The sequence below is a fragment of the Seriola lalandi genome, unplaced genomic scaffold, assembly GCF_002814215.2.
Source record: "Seriola lalandi dorsalis isolate HSWRI2012SDOR001 ecotype SW California unplaced genomic scaffold, Sedor1 jcf7180002053690, whole genome shotgun sequence".
NCBI classification, from domain to species: domain Eukaryota; kingdom Metazoa; phylum Chordata; class Actinopteri; order Carangiformes; family Carangidae; genus Seriola; species Seriola lalandi.
The window spans coordinates 776626-797907 of record NW_019524243.1 but is presented as its reverse complement, the minus strand read 5'-3'; the positions used below and the strand labels follow the sequence as shown (position 1 = coordinate 797907).

At 40.6% G+C, this 21282-nt stretch overlaps 1 protein-coding gene across 1 annotated transcript in view; it reads right to left on the bottom strand.

Annotated features, from left to right (window-relative positions):
* Positions 1 to 10808: 10808 nt before the first annotated feature.
* tmem161b (transmembrane protein 161B) overlaps positions 10809 to 21282 on the bottom strand; it is a 17182-nt gene continuing 6708 nt past the window's right edge. The window contains exons 4-12 of the mRNA XM_023401543.2: positions 19768 to 19869; positions 19476 to 19632; positions 17790 to 17941; positions 17619 to 17679; positions 17363 to 17503; positions 16313 to 16426; positions 15376 to 15550; positions 14074 to 14170; positions 10809 to 13980 (exon numbers count right to left, since the gene is read on the bottom strand). Of these exons, the coding sequence (XP_023257311.1) occupies positions 13685 to 13980; positions 14074 to 14170; positions 15376 to 15550; positions 16313 to 16426; positions 17363 to 17503; positions 17619 to 17679; positions 17790 to 17941; positions 19476 to 19632; positions 19768 to 19869 (1295 nt within the window). The 3' untranslated portion in view covers positions 10809 to 13684. The remainder of the gene's footprint in view (positions 13981 to 14073; positions 14171 to 15375; positions 15551 to 16312; positions 16427 to 17362; positions 17504 to 17618; positions 17680 to 17789; positions 17942 to 19475; positions 19633 to 19767; positions 19870 to 21282) is intronic.

Below are 21282 nucleotides of genomic sequence, written 5' to 3'. Positions count from 1 at the left end.
ACTGAATTTGAAATTGAGTGCCCTTCTTTCAAGGACCACAGCTAATGAGACGTTTTGCCTTGAAATCCAGGCTGGATGGCAGGAGACCCTGGTGGGCGAGGCCTGGAGATGATAGCCACCCTGTACGTCAGGTGTAAGGCCGTCCGGATCTCTCACCGCTGAGAAGGGGAAAGGTGGTTTCTATAGGAGTGAGAAATAAGGATAAGCCTTTATAGAATGAGCACTCTTCTCTGGGTCACCTGGGGCTGCCATTGTGAATCCAAGAGCCGACCTGAAATAGCACGCCTGTGTGATCTGCATCTATGTGCAAAAAAGAAGACCGACACCAGTCAGGCCTCCCTCTTTTGCATACATGTATTAGGAACGATATTGAAAAAAAAAAAAAAGCAGCCCATTAGGGTCTGGGGAAAGATAGGAGGTGACAATTAGATTGAGATGGAAGAAAGTACACTGGAGTGGGTCAGAGTGAGTTGAGGAAGGATGGAGTGTGGTGAGATGGAGAGGAGAGTCAAAGAGATGGAAAGGGGGCCGGGCCCATAGAAACAGGTATACTTGACAGTTTGCGGTCCGGGGATCATCTGAGAGACGCTGCATGGGTGCAATGATGAAAGGAATCGAGAGCTTTGCGTCCTAGGGGTTCTCCCATTAATCAGAGGCCCAGAGGAGAGAACCTTGCAGCCTATGGGCCCCTGGCCGCTGCTAGCCACTGTCATGCTAATGAAAGAGGCTCAGGGTGTGAATGGAGAGGCTAGCTTGTTACCAGCGTGCTAATTAATGCATGCGGCAGGGGTGTGTGTGTGAGTGAGGGTTTTATGCATTTTAATGAGGTGTCTGTGTACGTGTGAGAGTGTGTATGCATGTCAGGATGACAGGGATTTGAAGCATGGAGTGAGACGGATGTGCGACCAGGTTTTTAAAATAGGAGCTCAAGAGTGCAGAACACAGCAGATTCATACCAGATCTGGTATAGAAATTATTTGTTGGGAATTACCCGAAGTCGCAACTCTAACTCAAGTCTGCTCTAAGATGTTATTCAGCTTCAAAGTACAGTTCAAGTGCAACTATAAACGCTACATTGGCTATAAATCCAAAAAAAAAAAAAAAGAGTGTGCAGATTCTGTATATTTTAATATTAGTTAAAACTGATCAAAAACGGTAATTAGGATAAAATCAGAATGACTTCCTCAGCTGCAACCTGGACTGTCTCCAACATTGTGTGGTGGAAACAATCTTGTCTGATCTACTTTCTCACGACTGACTGCTGTTTATCAGTGCTCTTGTCTTGTCATGTCCCAGACTATATGACAAAAAATTATCCTCACCCCAGACAGCCCTCTCTGTCTAACCCACGTTCCCACGGATGAATAGATGGTGGGACTTGTGGATGGCCATAGGCGCAGCATATGGCTCTAGGCCGCAGCATTGTCTGAGCTGTTTTGGTAGGATGAAAAAACAGCATTGTTGCACGTGTCACTCAGACAAGACGTAAGGGCGTGTGTCAGGGCAAAGGGAGAGCCATCGAAGTCCGCGACCCTTTATTTTGCTGGTGGCCTCTCCCACAGACCTCAGTGTCGGCCATACATGCCCCATTCTGTGATTTGGGACTCTATCAATCTCATCGGTATTGACAAGGGACATGTTTGCCAGATTGAATTTGACTGATGTAACCCAGGAGGAAAATCCATAAGTAGAGTTTGTTATAAAATGCTTTTCTGACACATATGAAAATATTCTTTCCACAATGGGGGCTGAGATAAATTAGGTTAAATGCTCTGAGGTTATGGCTTGTGAGAGAATAACTACTATGCCTGAAATGTGAAATTGTCATCTTTGAAGAATTAAAATCCTTTTCTAGAGCATCAATATGAAGATCTCAGTGGATGTGACCCAGTACAGATGTGATACACTAATGAAATATGCTCTACTTTTTTTTCCATCAATCAGCTTATACTAATTTTTCAACAGCCTCTTCGAATGTTTGTCTGAGCAGTTTAAAGTCTCATCTTTTGCACTAAACAAAGTCAAAAATTTAGGTTTGATGGAATGATGGAGTAATAGACCTATTAACAATAGATGCTGATAAATTCTTCAATTACCGGTGGCAATGTCCTGCATACAGTGGTGTTCTGCCCATGTTTAGGCAGCTTCCTCTGTGTGAAACACAGTGTGCTGAATAACAGAACATACTGTAGGTCACTGTCTCGCTTCATGAGTGCGATACACCGGAGGTTCCTATATTTTGTTCCAGCAGCACTGCCTCCTATATGCCACCCTACCCCCACCGTTGTCCACCCTGTAAAGTGCCATTATAAAAATGTCAAGGGGTCCCTCTCTCTCGTCCTGCCTGTCAAAATCATGTGCCATTATGCAAATCACTGTGTGAACACACACTTTCAAAGATTTACATAGGCTATATGGGCTATGAGCAATGCTGAATTCAGATGATTACAGAATTAATCTTAGAGATACATAATGCGTATGTACATTTATGAAAATGAGGGAATATTTTACATCTGCCCTTGCAGGTTAAAACATTACCACTGCATTAAAATGTATCATTTTTAGCCACAAAATTTAGTTTTTCATCCTTGTACAAAGGCAGATTAATTCCAATTCAGCATTAGTGTTTACAGTACAGTATTTTGTCGTGTTTCTTAATCTCAAAAAGAGGCAACTGTTCAGTCTCACTTATTCAATATAAGAAAGGGTTTTAAACAAAAAATATAAATTAAAAAATATCCCAAATGATTGACTTTTAAAATCAAAATTTCCAAGCAAATAGATATACCACCAAATCCAAATCTTTCTGGCCTCCAGTCCTTTTCAAGTCATCAGACACGTACTCAAATTTTGAATATTCTCTTCAAGTTAAGAGGATTTTCCTCCATTGATACTTTTTATTGAAAAGATGATACTTAATGGTCCAGTGCCAGCACCCCCTTAAATTGGGTTTAAAGTGATTTTCTCAGTAACTGTTAGATAGGAGTGCGTATGTGATTTTATTCTTTTACATTTCTTAACACTTTCACTGGTCTCAAATGTCTGTGTTTGAATTGCAATGTCTGGAGTGGTTTCGCGGGAAAAGAAGAGAAAAGAAAGAGGGACATAAGAGGGAGAAATATGTAATTTTTGGTGGAAAGCATGAAAGCACCTGAAGCAGAGGTCAACGCTATAATGTGCCCATTTGGAGGGAGGATCATTAAAGCCATTTACCATGACTTTCACTACACTGCTTCTTAAGTAATGACAGAGGTCCTCCTATCGAAAGCATCTGAAAAGAGCTCTGTGTATCCTTCAGCTGCACCTGTACTATACAGAACGTTACATTACGGGAAATCAAGAAAGGACAGATAACTTCACTGCTCTGTGACACATCAGGGTATCCATTAGCTACAGAAAGAGCACGAGAGAGAAAAGACACAGAGAGAGGGAGAGAGGAAGAGTTCGAGGTTGGGCCTTCTGTTTTGACAGCCCTGAACCGGAATACTGCTGCATTGTTTGTTTCTCAGAGCAGAGAAGTCATGGATGTGGTTTGAGTGACAGTGAGTCCAATGTACGCTGACATGCAGAGCTGCTTCACATTTCCTCTAATTGCTCCGTATTGCCCGAGATTGGCACACATGTAGAGCATGGTAAGAGGCGCCTGTTTTTAGGTCGAAACAGGGGGTGCTGTGATTTGGCATACAAAGAGAAAAGGAGGCACGAGAGAGGGGGGTAAGAAGAGCAGCAGGAGGAGAAGGGCTTGAAGAGGAGACATTCTATTATTCCTGATAGACTAGTCTGAAGGACAGAGAGGTGATGGCCTTGTTTGTAAAACTCTGTGGCATAATAATGTCCTGCATTAAATCTCTGGCCAGTTAAAGCATCGATATAGTGCCAGCACACTAGATATAGGACATAGGTACCTTCTACCAATCAGGTGTCAATGATGCAAGCTATAGATTTTGTGGAACTAATCAAACGTAGAAACAAAGGAGAGGATGTGAGGAGTACAATACAGTGGCAGACATGGCGTCAGTTTTGATTCATGGTGTGCTGAAAAGCACTGAGATTGGAGGAAATCCTTGCAAGGGAGGGAAAAAAGCCTCTATCCTTGCTGATGCTATTTTAATTAAATAGTTGCTAGGTTACATCGTGCAGAACGACAGGGGTGGGTGGTGTGGCACAGGCGCCCGGGCGAAGGGGATGGTGTGTGTGTGTGTGTGTGTGTGTGTGTGTGTGTTGCTGTGTGTGAGTGTATCAGTGTGTGTGAGGGGACATGTCCCTGAACAATGAAAGCACATCCCTTTTTCCACACCCAATCTATAATAAGGATTTCAAATGTGAGACATATTGACATGAAATACAGTGAGAGCGATTTTACGCCCGCTAAAACTCTCTCTAGCTCTCTCCCTCTCCCTCGCTCTCTCCCCATATTCGTCTGTCTTTTTCATTTTTCTCTCACAGATCAGAGGACGGGGGGAAGCCCCCTTTCATCTCTGTGACAGTGCCTTTCACCTCCACTGGTGACTTACCGAGGACTAGTGCTCCCGTTGCACCCTGGGATGCCAGACGATGGAGAATGCCATGGGCCTGTGTGCCCTGGCAACCATTCCTGTTTCAGAATCCCCCAACACACACACACACACACACACACACACACACACACACACACACACAGACAGACATACCTCCTCCAAACTCCTTTAGCTCTCCACTCCCAGCCTCCATCCAGGACTCTGACCACACAGAAACCCTGACAGGGCACTGATGGATGGGGCTGGAGACAGCAGAGAGCCCCTTGATGTTGGAAATAAATCTGACAGGCCCTACTGGATAAGGCCAAGCATAATCTTTCTCATTGACTTCAGGCTGAAGGGTGTGTGTATGGATTTGTCCTTTTTTTGCACACACTTTTTTTTTTTTTTTCAACAACCCTCCCTCATCCCCACCTTGGTCCTTCTTTCCTCCTCCACTTCTTACCTCTGTGCCAGCAGAGATAATGCCATAATTTACAGCTATGCATTGTAGAAGATGAATGATAGTTGCTTCTTTTTGTTTAATATGCATACACCCTACCAGATAATAGTCTTTTTTGTTGGAAGAATAAAAGAAATACCTTCAAAAGGAATTGAGCACTTTTATGTTATATTCTCTCCCTAATGTGCTAAAAGTGATATATAATTCTCAGTCTTTCATTAGAAACAAAATTGATAATGATGAAAGTGTTCTGGGTTTTCTATAGCGCTTCCTTTTTCATATTCTAGAGTGAAATATTGCAGGGTGAGAAAAGTTTTTTCTTCACATAGGTATGTCTCCTGAGTGTATATAGAGCTGGCTTAAAAAAAGGAACAAACACACACACACACACACACACACACACACACACACACACACACACACACATACACACATGCAGCCACATACACACAAATAATTTTGCAAATGTCTTTTGCAAAAACATCCACTCTTGATACATATACAGCATAAATATGTATTCCATGTCTGAGTCACAAACAGCTATTTCTCTTTTTATGTTCATACTCCAATGTCTGTCTAGCAGACAGAGTAATAGAAGAAACTGGAACTACACTGTGTGTGTGTGTGTGTGTGTGTGTGTGTGTGTGTTTCTGCGTGTTTCTGCACTGGGAGAAGCCGAGGGCGAAGTGTCCAGGGGCCAGTTTCCCTCGGGACCACTCTAAATGACTCCACTGACCTTCTGGCCTCCTCGGTGGTCGGCATGAGCTCCAGCAGGTCGCAGCGAGAGGTCAGAGGTTGTTTGAAGCAACAGAGTGTCAATATGTGACCTTCTCGCAGACAAACAGGATCAAACGGAAAATTAACTCCCTGAACAAGATTGTGTTTTGAATGTTGGTTGAAGGACTGAAAAGATTACTAATTTTAATAGGAATGACCTTATTCACGGTTTTATAGTTTGTGAATTTGCTGACAAAGTTGTTTTTCTTTCTCATCTCGCATACATCCAAAAAGATACACAAATGCCAAGTAAATACATTTTTTCAATATAATCTTGTATTAAATTTGTATATACTCTAATAAAATTGTTTTTCTCTTTACCAGGTCAAATAAGGCAGACTGGGGTTCACGGTAAAAACAATTAAAGAGAACAAACATAAGATATGTTCAGATAATACTGTTGAAATGTCCCTTTAATATCACATCATAATCAAGAGCCAATGAAAGACAAATACAATGCTCTATGATTACACATGGTTTTAAATATTTTCAAATATTTGTTTTAACTCCCACGAGAAACACCACTACATATACACTGAATGTATTTGAATGTAACCAGAATTGATCTGCAGAAACCATTCAAACTTCAGCTACAAGCTAATTGACAGGCTTAAAATAAATGTCTTCCTTTTTCCAGAGTAACGCTCAGAATTTGCCGCCTTCATTCCAATCAGTTTTATATTTCCTGAAAACAGCGCAGAGTTTCATTGTCTTAATTAGGGACATAGGCTGGCTTTATAGCAATGTGTGGGAGGACCTGGAGGTTGAAGTTCTCCGTGAATACAATGTGCATCATCAGCCTAATAAAATATAACACTGAAAATTAAGTCTGCTGGACCTGAGGCACGCAGAACAACAGGATCCCTGAAGCAAAACTGATGCAGGTTGCAGTTGCCTGTGTGTGCATGTGTATGCGTGGGGATACGTGTGTTTATATAAGTGCATTTGCTAGAGCGCAGAACCACAAAGGAAGCAATTATAGAAATATGTTTGTTATTGTATTAATTCTTTCGTTGGAACAGAAAGGAGACAAACCCCTGAGAAGAAAACGTGATTTGAGCTGCAGCTCCTTTGTCCTAGTTTGAGCAGCACATTCGCCAAAGTGCATCAAAGTGGCAGCAATTCAAACATGAAAAATGGATGAAGACAATGGTGCATTTCTCACAATTTTTCTAATAAACTGTCAATCAAGCGGCTGCATGAATGACACTAATATTATATGATGCAGCATTCCATATCAAAGATCTCATCGATTCTCGTTCCCCCTTTGGCTCAATCTGAGGCCTGTCCTCCCCTCTTATTATCACCATCATCATTCGGACATGAAAGGAGAGAAACAAGTGCTGCACCATTGCCAAGGAGAAACCTTGATCTCGGAGCATTTGCATTCGCCACCTAGTTCCACTGGATGTACGAACGCGTTACCAAGGTGCTCTCTGATTGGATGGCACTGAAGGGCTGGCATTCTGCTAATGCTCAAAGCAAGCAGGCGCTCCCCCTCCCCCTCCAGACACTGTCACACTCAGTTGGTGGCACTAGGGGGCAGTCCACCCTGTTGGTTGTTATTGTTAAGGAGGCATCTACAGTAGGATTTTCATCAGGAGAAATGGGACACAGCAAGAGTTTAAAACATATATAATTCATTTATTCATTCATGTGGATTACTTGAAAAAATCTATTAGGTTTCTGTGAGCTTAATGTTCTGCCTTTTCACCATCTAAGTATGAAAAAGACATTAAGCTGTGCACAGTTGTACCGCTTTTGCTAATTAATTTTAAATGTAACATTAATCTGTTGAACAGCTGAGCACAGTTTTTCTAGTAAATCATGGATTACATATACGAGACACAGAATATAAAATTTGCTTGTCTTGGTGGCTGTGTATTTCTTCCTAGAAGAGTGAGAAGCTAGAAGTGAAATGTATCTGAATGAGATAATTGTTACTAAAATGGAAAAATGTGAAAGTGGAAAAAAAAAGAAAAGAAAAAAAGGCCAAACTAAAACTGTATAATGAGCAGGCAAGTGTTTCTGAACGCAGCTTTTGTCACTGTGCGAAGCTTGGGAAAATGATAATCTGCACATTCACCTCATCAGTTTAATTCTCAATAGTATCAAATAAATATTAAGAATAATAAAGCTAAATATAATATATATTAAATTACGGGGGTGGGGGGTGGGGGTATAGTGTTTACATTAAGCTTTTAGAAGAGCCTATGCACACGCACACACACACACACACACACACACACACACACACACTCTTGCTGGAGGAGTTCTAGCACTGTGTCTGTGGTATAGTGTCTATCAGGAGGCTGCTAATTAAAGGCCTACAACACTGAAGCAAGGAAACCCCAGTGGAACAATGTTCATCTGGAGATGAATTAATGTAAGAGGAGTAGTGATTACCACGAGGGCAGTCAGCCATTTCATATTTCTAGCACGAGGCAGTGGACCTCAAATTTTAACCATGACGAGATTTAAATTTACTTTGCTTGGTGAGAGGCTAATCTCTGTTTCTGTCTTCTCTCTTTTTTCCCCCACTCGCCATTTTGCTCTGTTTTGCACTGGTAACCAGTGCACGTTTAACTCAGTTACAATATAATATACAGGCAGCTTTATCAATGAACAATATTTCCCAAATGCAGACATGTGAATGATGAATGGGTCAGAATTACTGTGTATGACAGTGGGATAACATGAACAATAGTAAAAAATAAAACTGGACATCCACAATTCTACATCTCAATAACACATACATGCATAATATTGTACAACGTTACCTGATACAAGGAAACACAGATTCTGGATGATTCAAACAAAATCCCCCAAACTCTTAATTTCCCTAAATTCTTTATTGTTCATTACTAAATATAAGTTTACTGTTGTATCTCAATACAATTTTAGTGTGTCCTGATTTCTAAGTTACTCAAAAGAAGCTTGCATACATTGTGAATTGTTCCTGCATTTACTACCTGAGAGAAACTGCTTTTATTTATCTCATGTGTCAATAAACTTGCTGTTTCGATCATCAGTTTTGTGATTACGTGTCTCTTTTTAACATTTTGATGTTGCTTTGTGGAATTTGCAAACAGTTTTGGTTATGAACTAAACGTATCACTTTTATCTCCAGTTTTTCAAAGGCCCGCTTCCTTGCGGCACATAAGGACGCTTAAATGTTTTGTGCTACCTTTTCACTGGTTGCCATGGTAATGAAAAGATGATAATTGCATGGATTACATTTACGTTGATTGCTACATGCTGATCTCAGACAACCAATCTGTAATAGGCACTCAAATCAGCAAGAACCTTTTTCTGTTTTTCTTATCTTTGACATAATTTGGATGTATCATTGTAAAGAAAGTAAAAAAAAAAAAAAAAAAGGAAAAAGGAAAAAAGAAAAAAAAATCTAAAAACCAGGTCAGAGGAGTTCAAGCAATGTAAAGTGTTCTCTTTAAGGCCATTCATGATACAAGGTCAGGTCAATCCTGAAGTAAGGTTGTTGCTTTCCACAATAGACATGAGGGTGGGATCACCATTCTGTGCCAGACAGAAAGCTCACTATTATAGCGTCACCTTTCCAGAAGCTTCTGAGTTCTTCTGGCTGTGCTGGGGACAGGGGGTGGGGGTGAGGGGGTCTCTGCTCCCCGTCCTGAAGCGGAGCTCCACACCACTCTATGAAGAAGGGACCTCAGTGAATAGGCCCCACTCAAGAGGAATAAAAGAACCTCTCCACTGGTTTGTTTTGGAAGCTGTCTTATTGATCTGTCTACCTATGAATGAATGCATTGGCCCAGTTTTCCTGCTCATGTGGACAATGTCACTCAAGGCCTGCATTAACTGGCCCGATGTTATTCCCAGAGAATGGCGTACATTAAGAGGAGTTTGGGAGTGTTTGTAATTTCATCCCTCCATCTACTCCATTAACCTTTCCCACAAGAATAGAGGTGCCAAACTAAGAAAATCAAATCGATGGCCATTGACTGCCTAAATCAATGGCAGTTTGCACGAGGACATATTTCATAAGTAGAGTGATGCTGAAACACAATTACAGTATTGTTCAACACCATCATATAAAGACTATTAAGTTTGATAAAATAGACACGATTTTAAATCTTGCCCGAGACCTTGAAGACGAAGAAAGGAACCGCTGTAAATGCAGAGAAAAGCTTATAAGAAAGAGGGCCTTATGTGCCTGTAGTTTCCAAACTACAGAATAAAGCAGTGAGGCTTTATAAAGGGATATCTGTGTGGAACTATTCTGAACTCATGGTCCAACATGTGTATAAGAGTGGGGCATATCATCCTTTCCTACAAGCACATCATGCATGAAATACATGACGACAAGGCCATACCATTAAAAAGCAGCTCCGCAGTAAAAGCCAAGAAGATATATAGAACACCACGACTTTATTCAAGTTATTTAACAGTTTTCAACACTTTGACTGTATAAAATCGGTTGAATTTCTTTGATCCCTGTAAAAATGTTGTCATTTGCTAGGTAGATTTTTTTTTAGTACACAACTAGCTAAAATACGTGAAACAATTTTGCAATGCACAACATTTGAGTTGAAGGGAGGGAGACAAGGAGAGACAAACTAAGTTAATGAACTATTTTACAAACAAGTCTTTGGTGATTTTAATTTGGTGAGGCATCATTTGTGAAATTGTTGTCATTCTCTTACATGGGCCACGGTATCATCAAAACTCATTAGGAATACCGACTTGCTGTCATATTGGTAATTTATTGATTTACAAATTTCATGAAAATGAATATGGATGTATTAAATATTCACACACTGTTTTCTCTTTGGTCATGTGGGAACAATTATAAGCATTAAATGACTGTGGCCAACAAATCCTTCTGATATTTTTACTTTGTAGGACTGTAAGGTAGAAGTTCTTCTTTTCTTCAACACTAAAAACAAAAAGCTTATACAGCCTTGATGAGCATTTGACAACAAATACATACTTAAAGTGCCAATCGCATCTACAGCCTCATACATAAACCATCTCCCTGCTGTGACCACACATGAAGCAAACAGAGCATGAGGATAAAATAAAAAAGGACATAGTAAAGAACATAATTTATTTAAGACAAAATCTAAAGCAGAAATAAATACATGAAAGAACAACACTCTTGTGTAATTTACTTCGTGAACCCAACAATGAATAATAAACACTTTCAGTGGTAACAAACAGAAATGCCTGATTAGGCCAATGAATTCTGAAAGTATCCAAGGTACTTCTCACCAGAACGGAATAAAAAGGTTAATCTGTAACTGATTTGTCAAACACATTCTCAAAACTGATTTAAACCATCATGCACTCCTATATCAAAATAAAGTGTATGCTGTTAAAATTATTAGAAATGTTTACAGGCTTCAACATACGTAATAAATACAAAAACAAAGATAAATCAATTGATAAAATAGTCATTAGGACAAATTAGCTTTTGTAGCAGATGGTAGTAGAGAAGTAAGGAGTTCAGGAAGTGCGGGGGTGTCAAATCAACTCACCATACAAATCATTTTCATGAAAACAATCTAGAAATTAGGCAGGATTGATACATTCATTATGTGCATATTCCCTAACATTTAAAACGGACACAACTGAAGCTAAGACTTTCGACACCAGGACCTTAAAAAAATGTGATATGGTGCTGCTTGACTTTGTAAAATGTGTTCTGTACAAAACTCACAGAGGTGAAATTTATAAATTACAGCTCTGTGATATAATGAATGTAATGATGAAATGAAGTGAAATGCCAGAGAACCACACGAATGCAATTAATCTGGCAGCACGTACCCTACATTCCTGAACAGACTGGATAATCATGTTGGCCCAGTGCGTCATCAGCACAGTGACTGCTTGTGCGTACACTTACCCACCAAACAATTACAGTATGTAAAGACACTGTCAACACCGTTACTTCCTGTTGTGAGCCAGAACTAGTGATTCTCTCTTCAATCAAGATGGATCTACAGAAAACAGATGTCAGCAGAGTTGTAGCTCAGCTGTAGTTTCAAACACTAGCAGACACCAAATCTACAGCCATTGGGACAGGAGGGGGGGGGGGATGACTTAATTGGCACCATTTTAAAATCAAAACTTTTACAAATCCACAATTTTATCCATTAGAAATAGAATGAAAACAAACAAAAGCTTGTTCGCAAATGAGTTTAAAAGCAATGTATGGGTAAAAGTAAAAAAAAGAAAAAAGAAAGCACAACATAAAGGCGGTAGCTCATCAACAGTAGTTGACATCATCTCTCCTTGATCGCAATGCCCTTTCAGGTTACAGATGACCTACAGTAGAGATCCTATACATGCAGACAGACACACGTACACAAGCACATACCTTGATTGAGCCCTACGTGCTGTCCTCCCTTTAACTCATCACTGCCGCTCAAAAAAAAAAAAAAAGAGCTTCAGATTCTTTCATAGCTTCTTAAATGGCTCAGTTAAAACCAGGGAGGTTACATTGCAAATTGAAACATCACAAGTCTATTGGAACGACTTTCATTTAAAAAGTTTGTCCTTGATGGCAACTTCAATTAGACACATTTAAATACATCAGATTCAAGTCAGTGAGATGTCGCCCCATCAGTTTAACATCTCCTCTTGCTCCTCTGCAAGTACATCTCTTCTTGAGTTCTCCACCGTCATACCTTGGTTAGGTCATCCCATCTCACCCATTTCGGGGGAAAATCCACAGGCTGCCCCTCCCTCATTCTCTTCCTCCCCCTCCTCCTCCACCTCCACACAGAAAAGCACTGGCAAAATTTTAAGACTCAGACTCTTTTGTGGTCCGTGGCAATGGAATTTAGGCATCTGAGAAAAAGAGGCCATTTTCTTTTAACACACATATTTTAAAGTTTTGATCAAAAGACAAAAATAGCAGCCCCCCCCCACACAGACACACTTAAAAAAAAAAAAAAAAGGTTCAGCAAAAAATAAGTCCATGTGATTTCCGGCTAATATGAAGTCACACGTTAGCCTCCATGAACATCTCCAGATTCAATGATATTCTGCGACCTAAATGTAGCTTCCTTACAACCTGTCATAGAGGGAAATTAGCAATTTCATGGCCTGTGATACAGACTGGAATATAGATGGCTGCATGACTCTTAATGTCAAGGCGGCGCACATAAGTACCAATCAATAAAACTTAAACTTCACAGCACATATCCAGTCATGCAGACCAACTCCAAATTTTTCCTGGATAAGTCTTTGATATAATCGATCGCCAATACTAGTTTACGGTGGACTTAGTAAGAGGATGGACATGAGTCTGAAATCTGACTCCGGCTGACATGCATGCATCTGTAAGAGGCTGCAATTAGGTTTCTCTATAGTAAGAGACATTTTGAATCTAAAGATGTTGATGGGTCAAACTGGTTACATCTGATCTGGTGTGAACAACTATCAACATTATCTCCCCATTGGCTCGATTAAAAATGGTGCAATGGTGGATCAGAACTGCCACACCACCTTTCAACACGTAAAATTAATTGTAATCAGCAACTGAGATACAGTATTTCACCTTATATCATTCAATTTTCATACAGCAAACTGGATCATTTTCTCATTACTATACCAACACACCACTGACACTGAGTAATATTCTTCTAACTCATTCTTTAGTCTGTTTGTTATTAAGGTTTAGAAATCTCGCTCCCCAAATTAAATGAAGTAGTCGTAGTAGTAAAAACAATGACGAATTCACAGAGTCATTTTTGAAGGAAGCACTGGAAGTTGAACCAGGAGCTCTGATGATATGGTCAGTCACTGAGAGGTGGTCAAAGGGGAAGAGGGAGGAAGGGAAGAAAGGAGGAGTTGTGGAGTAGAGTCATCAATAGGCAATGTTGCCCCCAATCAGTCCTTTCTGATTAGGCTGAATGTACAGTAGCCCTGTGGGGGTCTGGCTGGCACTGCTGGGTTGCTGATGCTATGCCGCCATGAGATACTGATGGTAGAAGAGGCCAAAGAGGGAGGTGGAGAAGAGGCAGGCAGCAATCCACCAAGTAAAGAAGGAGAAGAGGCCCCGGAAAAGCATGGGGCTGAAGACAGTCCGCAGGCCTCCCAGTGCCACTGACAGCTGGGCCACTGACGCCCGGGCTCCTGTTTCTACCACTGAAGCTGGTGTTGGGGCCGCTACTGGTGCCGCACCCATCACAGAGTCAGAGTTCATTTCATAGATGCAAGGCAGGTCTTCTTCAGGGTAGACCCACCAGGAGTGTCCACCTACAGAGAGCAAAGGAACAAAATATCTTAAAAGGTTTGGAGGGCAAAATAAATACTGAAAACTGTAAAATCATTGTGCAGTGCATAACTCACCTAAGGTTTTTAGCAGCAAAGTTGTATGCAGCAGCATCACCAGTGGTGCCACATACTGTAGTGCGATTACACACAAGTAGTAAAAAACACGTGCAACCTGGGTGAAATGATGAAGAATACCATTACTATGGGCTTTTATACAAACTGTTCAAAAAGAATCTTGATTTGGAGGTTTAACACAAAGCACTCAACGATAGAGTGTAAAGGACGAGAGGGTAAAGGACGACCCCAGAAGAGTGACATGCAAAGTCTGCAGGCAATCATTCGGCAAAATTCAAACGTAGCTTGTCATTGGAAACATGTAATTAGCCTAACGTTAGCCACTTAGCTTGGCTGCTTGCTGTAATGTTAGCCTTGATGAATATGCACTATTAGGCTGATCCATGTGTTTGTGGGGACTGGGGAAGCTAAATTACCTTGCCTACTGCTTGTGCATTTGTGCACAATGTGCATTTCAAGTTCATAAATTAGGTGACATTTTGAAATACATCAACAAATGTTCAGTGTATGTGTGTAGACAAATGTGTTAGTAATGTTACTCAAAACCTTCTTTCTTATTTAAATAGTTAAATTTATATCATAAATGTGTGATGACTACACTAGGAAAATGTTTGTAGGCGATCAATCATGATTGATGACAGGAATTTTGCCATATGTTCTTTTTCAAAATCAGTCTAGAAATGACACCCTATGCCCTGTTTGGGCTGATGTGTATTGGCACTTGCCACTGTGCACACCCTGAACAAGAACATAGAGCTGTGACATAGGAGAGGCTGCACTACACTAAATTGTCAGCACTTTTAAAGGGAATGATAAGAGCTGATCTGACTGGCAACAGCGCGATGCCAGTCTTAAATACAATCACTGATAATCTATGCAATTTCAAGGTGCAACACAGTGCACTGAAGATTAAGTTTTGTGCTATAGTCCTTAATTCACAAAGACACGGTCCTAACTGTGTCTATATTTGACTTTAATAAAGGGAAATAGGTTTACTCCTAAATTTCTACTATGTGGCTACAAGTAAGTGCTTACTGTGAAATTACATTACAGATCTTAACACCACTCTGACTGTCAGTCAGTATGATTTGGGTTAAAAGTGATTAAGTTATGTTTGTGTTTATATCTCTATCTATATAGAGATATAAAAAATAATCTTGATTTGGAGGTTCTATATAGAGATATAAACACATATATAACTTAATCCCTTTTAACCCAATATTTATATCTATATAGAGATATAAATACAGAATTACAACAAGGTACAATCACAGTATTGATAAAAAGAATCATTTTACTTACCATCTTCTGCAGGTCAACGGTACTTATCCGGCCTGCCTCCTTCTTCATCTGGTCCACACCCTTCTGGGCCAGGTTGAGGTAGGCCTGCAAATGATGTCTCATCATAGCGAGCCGTAGCATACACATCAGTATGATGGCCCATAACCGCAACGTATCATACGTCTGCTCAGTCATCCTGATATTAATAGAAAGACAAGAGAAGAGCAGGAGAAAGATGATAAAGGGATGACGGCTTTGCTGGCCCGCTAACTCAACACATCATGCATCTGCTCCATCACTTGGATGGTAGGCAGAGACAATGAGACAGAAAGGAAAGATAGGAAGAGCAAAAGAGTCATAAACAACTCAAAACGAAAAAAGTAAGAGAGGGTGAAATTGAGAGATAAAAAGGTGAAAAGGGGGGTACTGTAACATGAAATCTGACTCAGTCAGGTTTGACCTTGATGGTATCACAGTCACTGTCAGCAGCAGGAGAAAGTTTGACACGTGACAGAATTCAAACTTATGCAACAAATGAAAGATGCTATCTGGGAATAAATAACCAGCTGACAAACGGCAGCAGTTGGAGAGAGAATAAAGAGCTTACTCTCAGGTATGACTAAATATGTGTACAGTCTAATTTTAGCCAATATGCAACAACATAGACAACATGCTTATTGTTGTGTTTCATCAGTGAATTGAATACATTCGTTATCTCACTGAACCGTCGCAAGTTCCCTTTTCATGACTGCTGTTGCATTGTTTGCATCCAACAACACAACATCAAAAGTGTCATCTATAATTCACTAAGTAAGTTGAGTAAGAGAAATGTCATTAATAAAATGAAATGCAGTGTATACATGTACTGTGCCATATTAGCAACACAACTTGCAGTGTTGTGCATATCTGGGTCAGCCATTTGAAGAACTGTGTGAAACAGATAATTACTTGTACTTACAAAGGCACACTCTCCTTTCCCAGAGTGGGGTTCATTATGTAATCCTTGGTGATGGGCTTCACCCACAGCAGGAGCATGATAAGGGGTGACAGGAAGTTGATATAAAGCAGAGTCCTACAGCAAAGAAGAGGTGAAGGAGAACACGTCCAGTTAAATTAAAAATAACAAACAAAAAAAACATAGGTGATCAAATAATCAAACAACTTCTACTCCAATGTTTTCTCACAATCACTGTGGAATCAATGCATTAGAGAAAACGGGTAGCTCTCTGATATCTTCACTTTTTAATCTGAATTTGAAGTTAACATGGTGAGATATATGGTCTCTGTTATCAATGCAACTTTCCCTGAGAGGGGTGAGAAGATAACCAAGGCGCAGATTTTGTAGGGCTTGGAGATAATCCCTGCTAGTGACAGGGTCTGAGGATGTAAGCTCATGACAGCTAAGAGGGGGAATGGAAGAGGAGGCCATTTTGGAGAGTCTGCTATGCCAAAGTGGATTATCTGGATGCGATGTGCTCCCTGCTCTGTACCCCCTATCATGGTTGGAGACATGCCACCCAGTGAGTTCTGAAACAGAAATCTGCCCCAACTGAGGAAGTCTTCATCTGACTCACAGGGTGCTCTCTTGTATCTGACACACTCTGAATAGTAGGAGACAAGTACAGCGGCTCTATACTTAGATTCATGGTAGTCTAAAATAGGACAGATTGATATTTGAGCACTGTCTTTGTGACCAATTTGAGCACATTGTGTATCAAAGAAGCCTAGAACCGGAAAGACCACTCTGGATAATATTTCCAATATCAGCTGAAACACGAATGAACAATTCATTTATTCACATGGGATAACATGAAAGTTATATGCCTTCACTTAAGATTCTGCTGTCAACAAAATGTGTGAGGTTTACATATGCAACTGGAAGGTAAAAGATAGAAGTTTCAACAAAGGTTGTTGCGACTTCCTTTTCTATTAACAATAAGAAAGAAATGAATTCTGGCAAAAACATGAGTGAACGCAGAAGCGAAGACAATTACTGTGGTGGACTCACTGTGTAAATTTGGCTGTGGTCAGATTGAGTGCATCTAGGTGCATCTGGGCCAATCGTAGACCAGGGAAAGTTAGAAATGCTCCAATCAGGGAGCAGAGCAGGGCCAGGATCAGCTTGAAGGTGAGTTTAGATATGGGACCCCTGGTGAAAGAGAAAACACATAGTGTGATACTACTGTCGTTTCATGAGTCATAAAGAATTCATGAAGGCAGAGAAAACAAAAATGATACTGTGAGAATACTGATATTGTACTTACTGGGACTCTAAGCCCTGGTGCTCCAAAAATTGTAGAGCGCTGTCAGAGAAGTTTGCAAAACCTAGAAATGAAGAAATGTTCAACGGTGATTCACTCACAGGGGGCAAAAGTTATAGAATCTGGTTGTTACTAACAGGGTCATTTGTAAGAACAGCATGATGGAGCACTCACCGGTCTCAAGACCAAACTCCAGGTAGTTTTCAGTGACGATTAGAATGGCCATGGCTTTGACAAAAAAGAAAAACCCGAAAGTAATGCAGAGTGAGCGCTCGCCTCCTTCCTCGAGCTTGAAGTAGTGGGCCGTTAGAGAGAAAAGGGTCTTACTGTGGGAACAGAGTCAAGGGAAAACACCTCCAGAAGCACACTGGCATATAAAACAAACCCAAATCTCTTTGCAGATAGATTTTTCAATGCTTTTTACAGGTTCAGAGTTAATAGAAATAAGTCTTTGCAATAAACCAATAAAAAAAAAAATTTAGATCATAGTAACACACAGCTATTCACAGTATAAAATGTTTTTCCTTCTTTTCACAAGCTTGTGCATAAAGACGGGCTTCATGTGAACCCTCAACCCTTTAATGCCACACAAACCTCGCTACCCAGCATATGCGAGTACAAAATGTGTTGGTCTTTGGCACCAGTGCATGCCATCAAGGTCGTAATAGTATTTTACTCTGCCTGCGTCAACACTGATCACAAGTCTAAGGACGGAGCATGTTTCTAAAGCGAACCCCGGTCACCACGGAGATGAAACGCTCAGTTCCTGCAACATGTCAGGTGACAGCATGCCAATTTTTCACTCCTTTTCATTGCACTTCAAGAATGGTATTCAATCCAATATAGTCTTCTTTCTTCCTCTAACCCTTATTCAGTGCTGTGAAGACAGCTGTATAAACACTCGCCAGACAAGTTAGAGCCAGCATGAGGGTGAGAAGAGAAATACAGCGATGTCTGAGCTATCATGTGGCGGCGTACAATTAATATACCGCCGAACCAGCCTGTAAACATTTGCCAAAGGTAAAGATATGCAGTCTCCTTTATAAATTTCACTAAACCAGGGGGAAAAAAGTGAGGTATCATTAGACGCAGATACTTGAAGAGCATGTTGCTCTGGTGTTATCAGTGAACCGGTTAACAGAGCAGAGAAGCTGCTCTCCAGGGCAAGAGTCTTAAACATGTTATCAGAGCTGAAATAGGAAAACTGAAATCAAGTGTCCTATTAACACATATATTGAGCCAACATATTCCCTCATCTTCATCTTCATAGTCCAATTTCATCTGCTCCCAAGTCTGTCCTTCTCCCCAAGCATATCAGTCTGTTGGGTTGTGAAAATTGGGCCTCCAATCTCCGACGTAGGCAGGAAATGACACACCATCTGACCGTGGTAAGCCCGGTCCAACCAGGAGCACTGGAAAGATTGATCCCTGTGGTTGGTGGCAAGGATAATGCATATTATTTAACCATCATTCAGCGTGGCAAAATAGCAGGTAGCTGTGCAGCATAAACGTGCTGGCAGTCAAGCCAGAAGGAGCTTAAGCAGTCATTTCATAGCCTCTCACCGCCACAACTGCATCCACACAATCAAGGTGGAAAGATTTGGTGTCTCTTATAAACAAAAGAGATGTTAACCTATGATATATTCAGGGTGAAAAGAAGAAAGAGAAAATAATTGAAATTTTTGAGCGCAAAGCACAGCCCAAGGAAACAGGTTTGTTCAACTGTTAATTTTACCAACCCAGCATAAATAAGTTACTACTTTACCAGTTTACTACAATGCTGATGAGAAGTGACAGTCTGACAAGATTAAAAAAAAAAAAAGCTAACCAAGGTGTAAACAGTGACTGATGTAAGGATACATGACAAAGGCGAGTACTAGCAGGCACCAGACCACACTGATGTTCATCTCTCCTGAGGGCTGAGCCACACTGTAGTAGAGCTCTGTTATCAGATAGACCACAGTTGCCGCTACAGTGAAATCCACCAGCCACTGGAACTCTGGGAAGTAGTGCAATGCTGGGGGCATCAAGAGTATAATTAAATCCATAATACATTCAATAATAAAATATGTAAAGCACAGCATATACAATATATATAAGTGTGTGACTGAAAAAGCTTCTTTAGTAGACAGTTGTCCTCATTGATGTATACCTAAAGTGTCGACTTCTGTGATGCATTTCGTCTCCAGCTGTAAGTCTATGTCCTTGGGAACTGTTAGCGGCTTATTTTCTATGTGACCATTGTACTTCCTGCGACAAAGAGGACAGAGCAGTAAAACAACAAATAAAGGAAAAGAATATAACAGTTGAACACATTTCTTTGACAACTGAAACTATCAATGATGTGCTTAACATTACTGCTGACAATTAACCACAGCACACACATATGTTTTTCTACAACTGATTTCCCACCATCCAAACAGTCACTGAGATGTTAATCCATCACAGATAAAAATTAATCTTATTCTGCCTACATTGATGGCCAAATTTAAGTTACTGCAGTATTGAAGCTGTGAGCACACTCAGTCTTCTACATTCAGTAGTTAGTATAAGTCTATTTTTTTTATTTATTTTTTTTACTACTAATACTACTGGACTTCCATGACCAAGAACATAGGCAGTGCTAAATCGCTAACAGCAGGTGAATGGAGAGCTGTTCTTTGGGTTTGAAGAACTGTCTGGTGGGCCTCCTCAGTTCTGGGCTTTGTTTGTTCAGCCCGGTGTGTGTGCTGGATTCACAGGACAATACCACTGAAAGACTTTAGGGCCAAACATGCCCTGGACAGATTTCATCTCGGAGGCACCTGAAAGGAAAAAAGGGGCTCAGCTTCACCCCTCACTGAGGGAGTTAGACGGTTAACAAAGGGAACGGAGCGGCATGGCACGAGCTGGCAAAAGGACAGTGGTCCATCTTTTTCTTCAAAGGATTACTGAACATGTGGTGCTAGAGAGCTTTGACCTGCCTCATACAGGGTCAGAGAAAGGACTGTGCTACAAAACAGCCTTAAGTTAGGAGCTGGACACCATGTGGAACAGTAAGGATTAGCTTTCAGTTGTGACTTCAATTTGAATTCACATTTAGACAGAAAGTACAAAGGAAAAAGCGCTAAATTCACATGTTCAACATATGGTTGGACTTCCACCTGCAGCCTTCAAGATTGAATAGGAGATTTTTTTTTGAATTGCAAAGTGGTGTGGTAGGAAAATCATCTTCCAGAATCAAAGCTTGACATCTGACCGCTTTGAAGATATAATGCTGTTTGGGGAATCTTTGATTTTGTGGTGAATGCAATCCTTTTAAACTGACATCCCTTAAAATAGCCGAAATAGAATTGGCTCAAAAAAACACAACCAACTTTCCTCACATCCACTAGACGGGGCCACTTCTAAGCCAAGTTGCTCCGAGCTCAGATGAAGAGCCATAAAGGAACAAAACAACAAAAATAGACTTCTGTCTCGTTACTTCAAACAGGCCTTAAATGAGCCACATAAACACATCAGCGTCATCTCTTTGCTGACATGCCTGTGGTCTCCAACCATCTCAAAGTCTCCGTCTCATCTTTTCTTTCCTCTCTGATGAAAGAGGTGCCTTTCGTTCCTACTCTGTGCCACTGCATTTCCCCAACCCCCAAACAATAGCCCTTCTTCATTTCATTTCTGCCCCCCC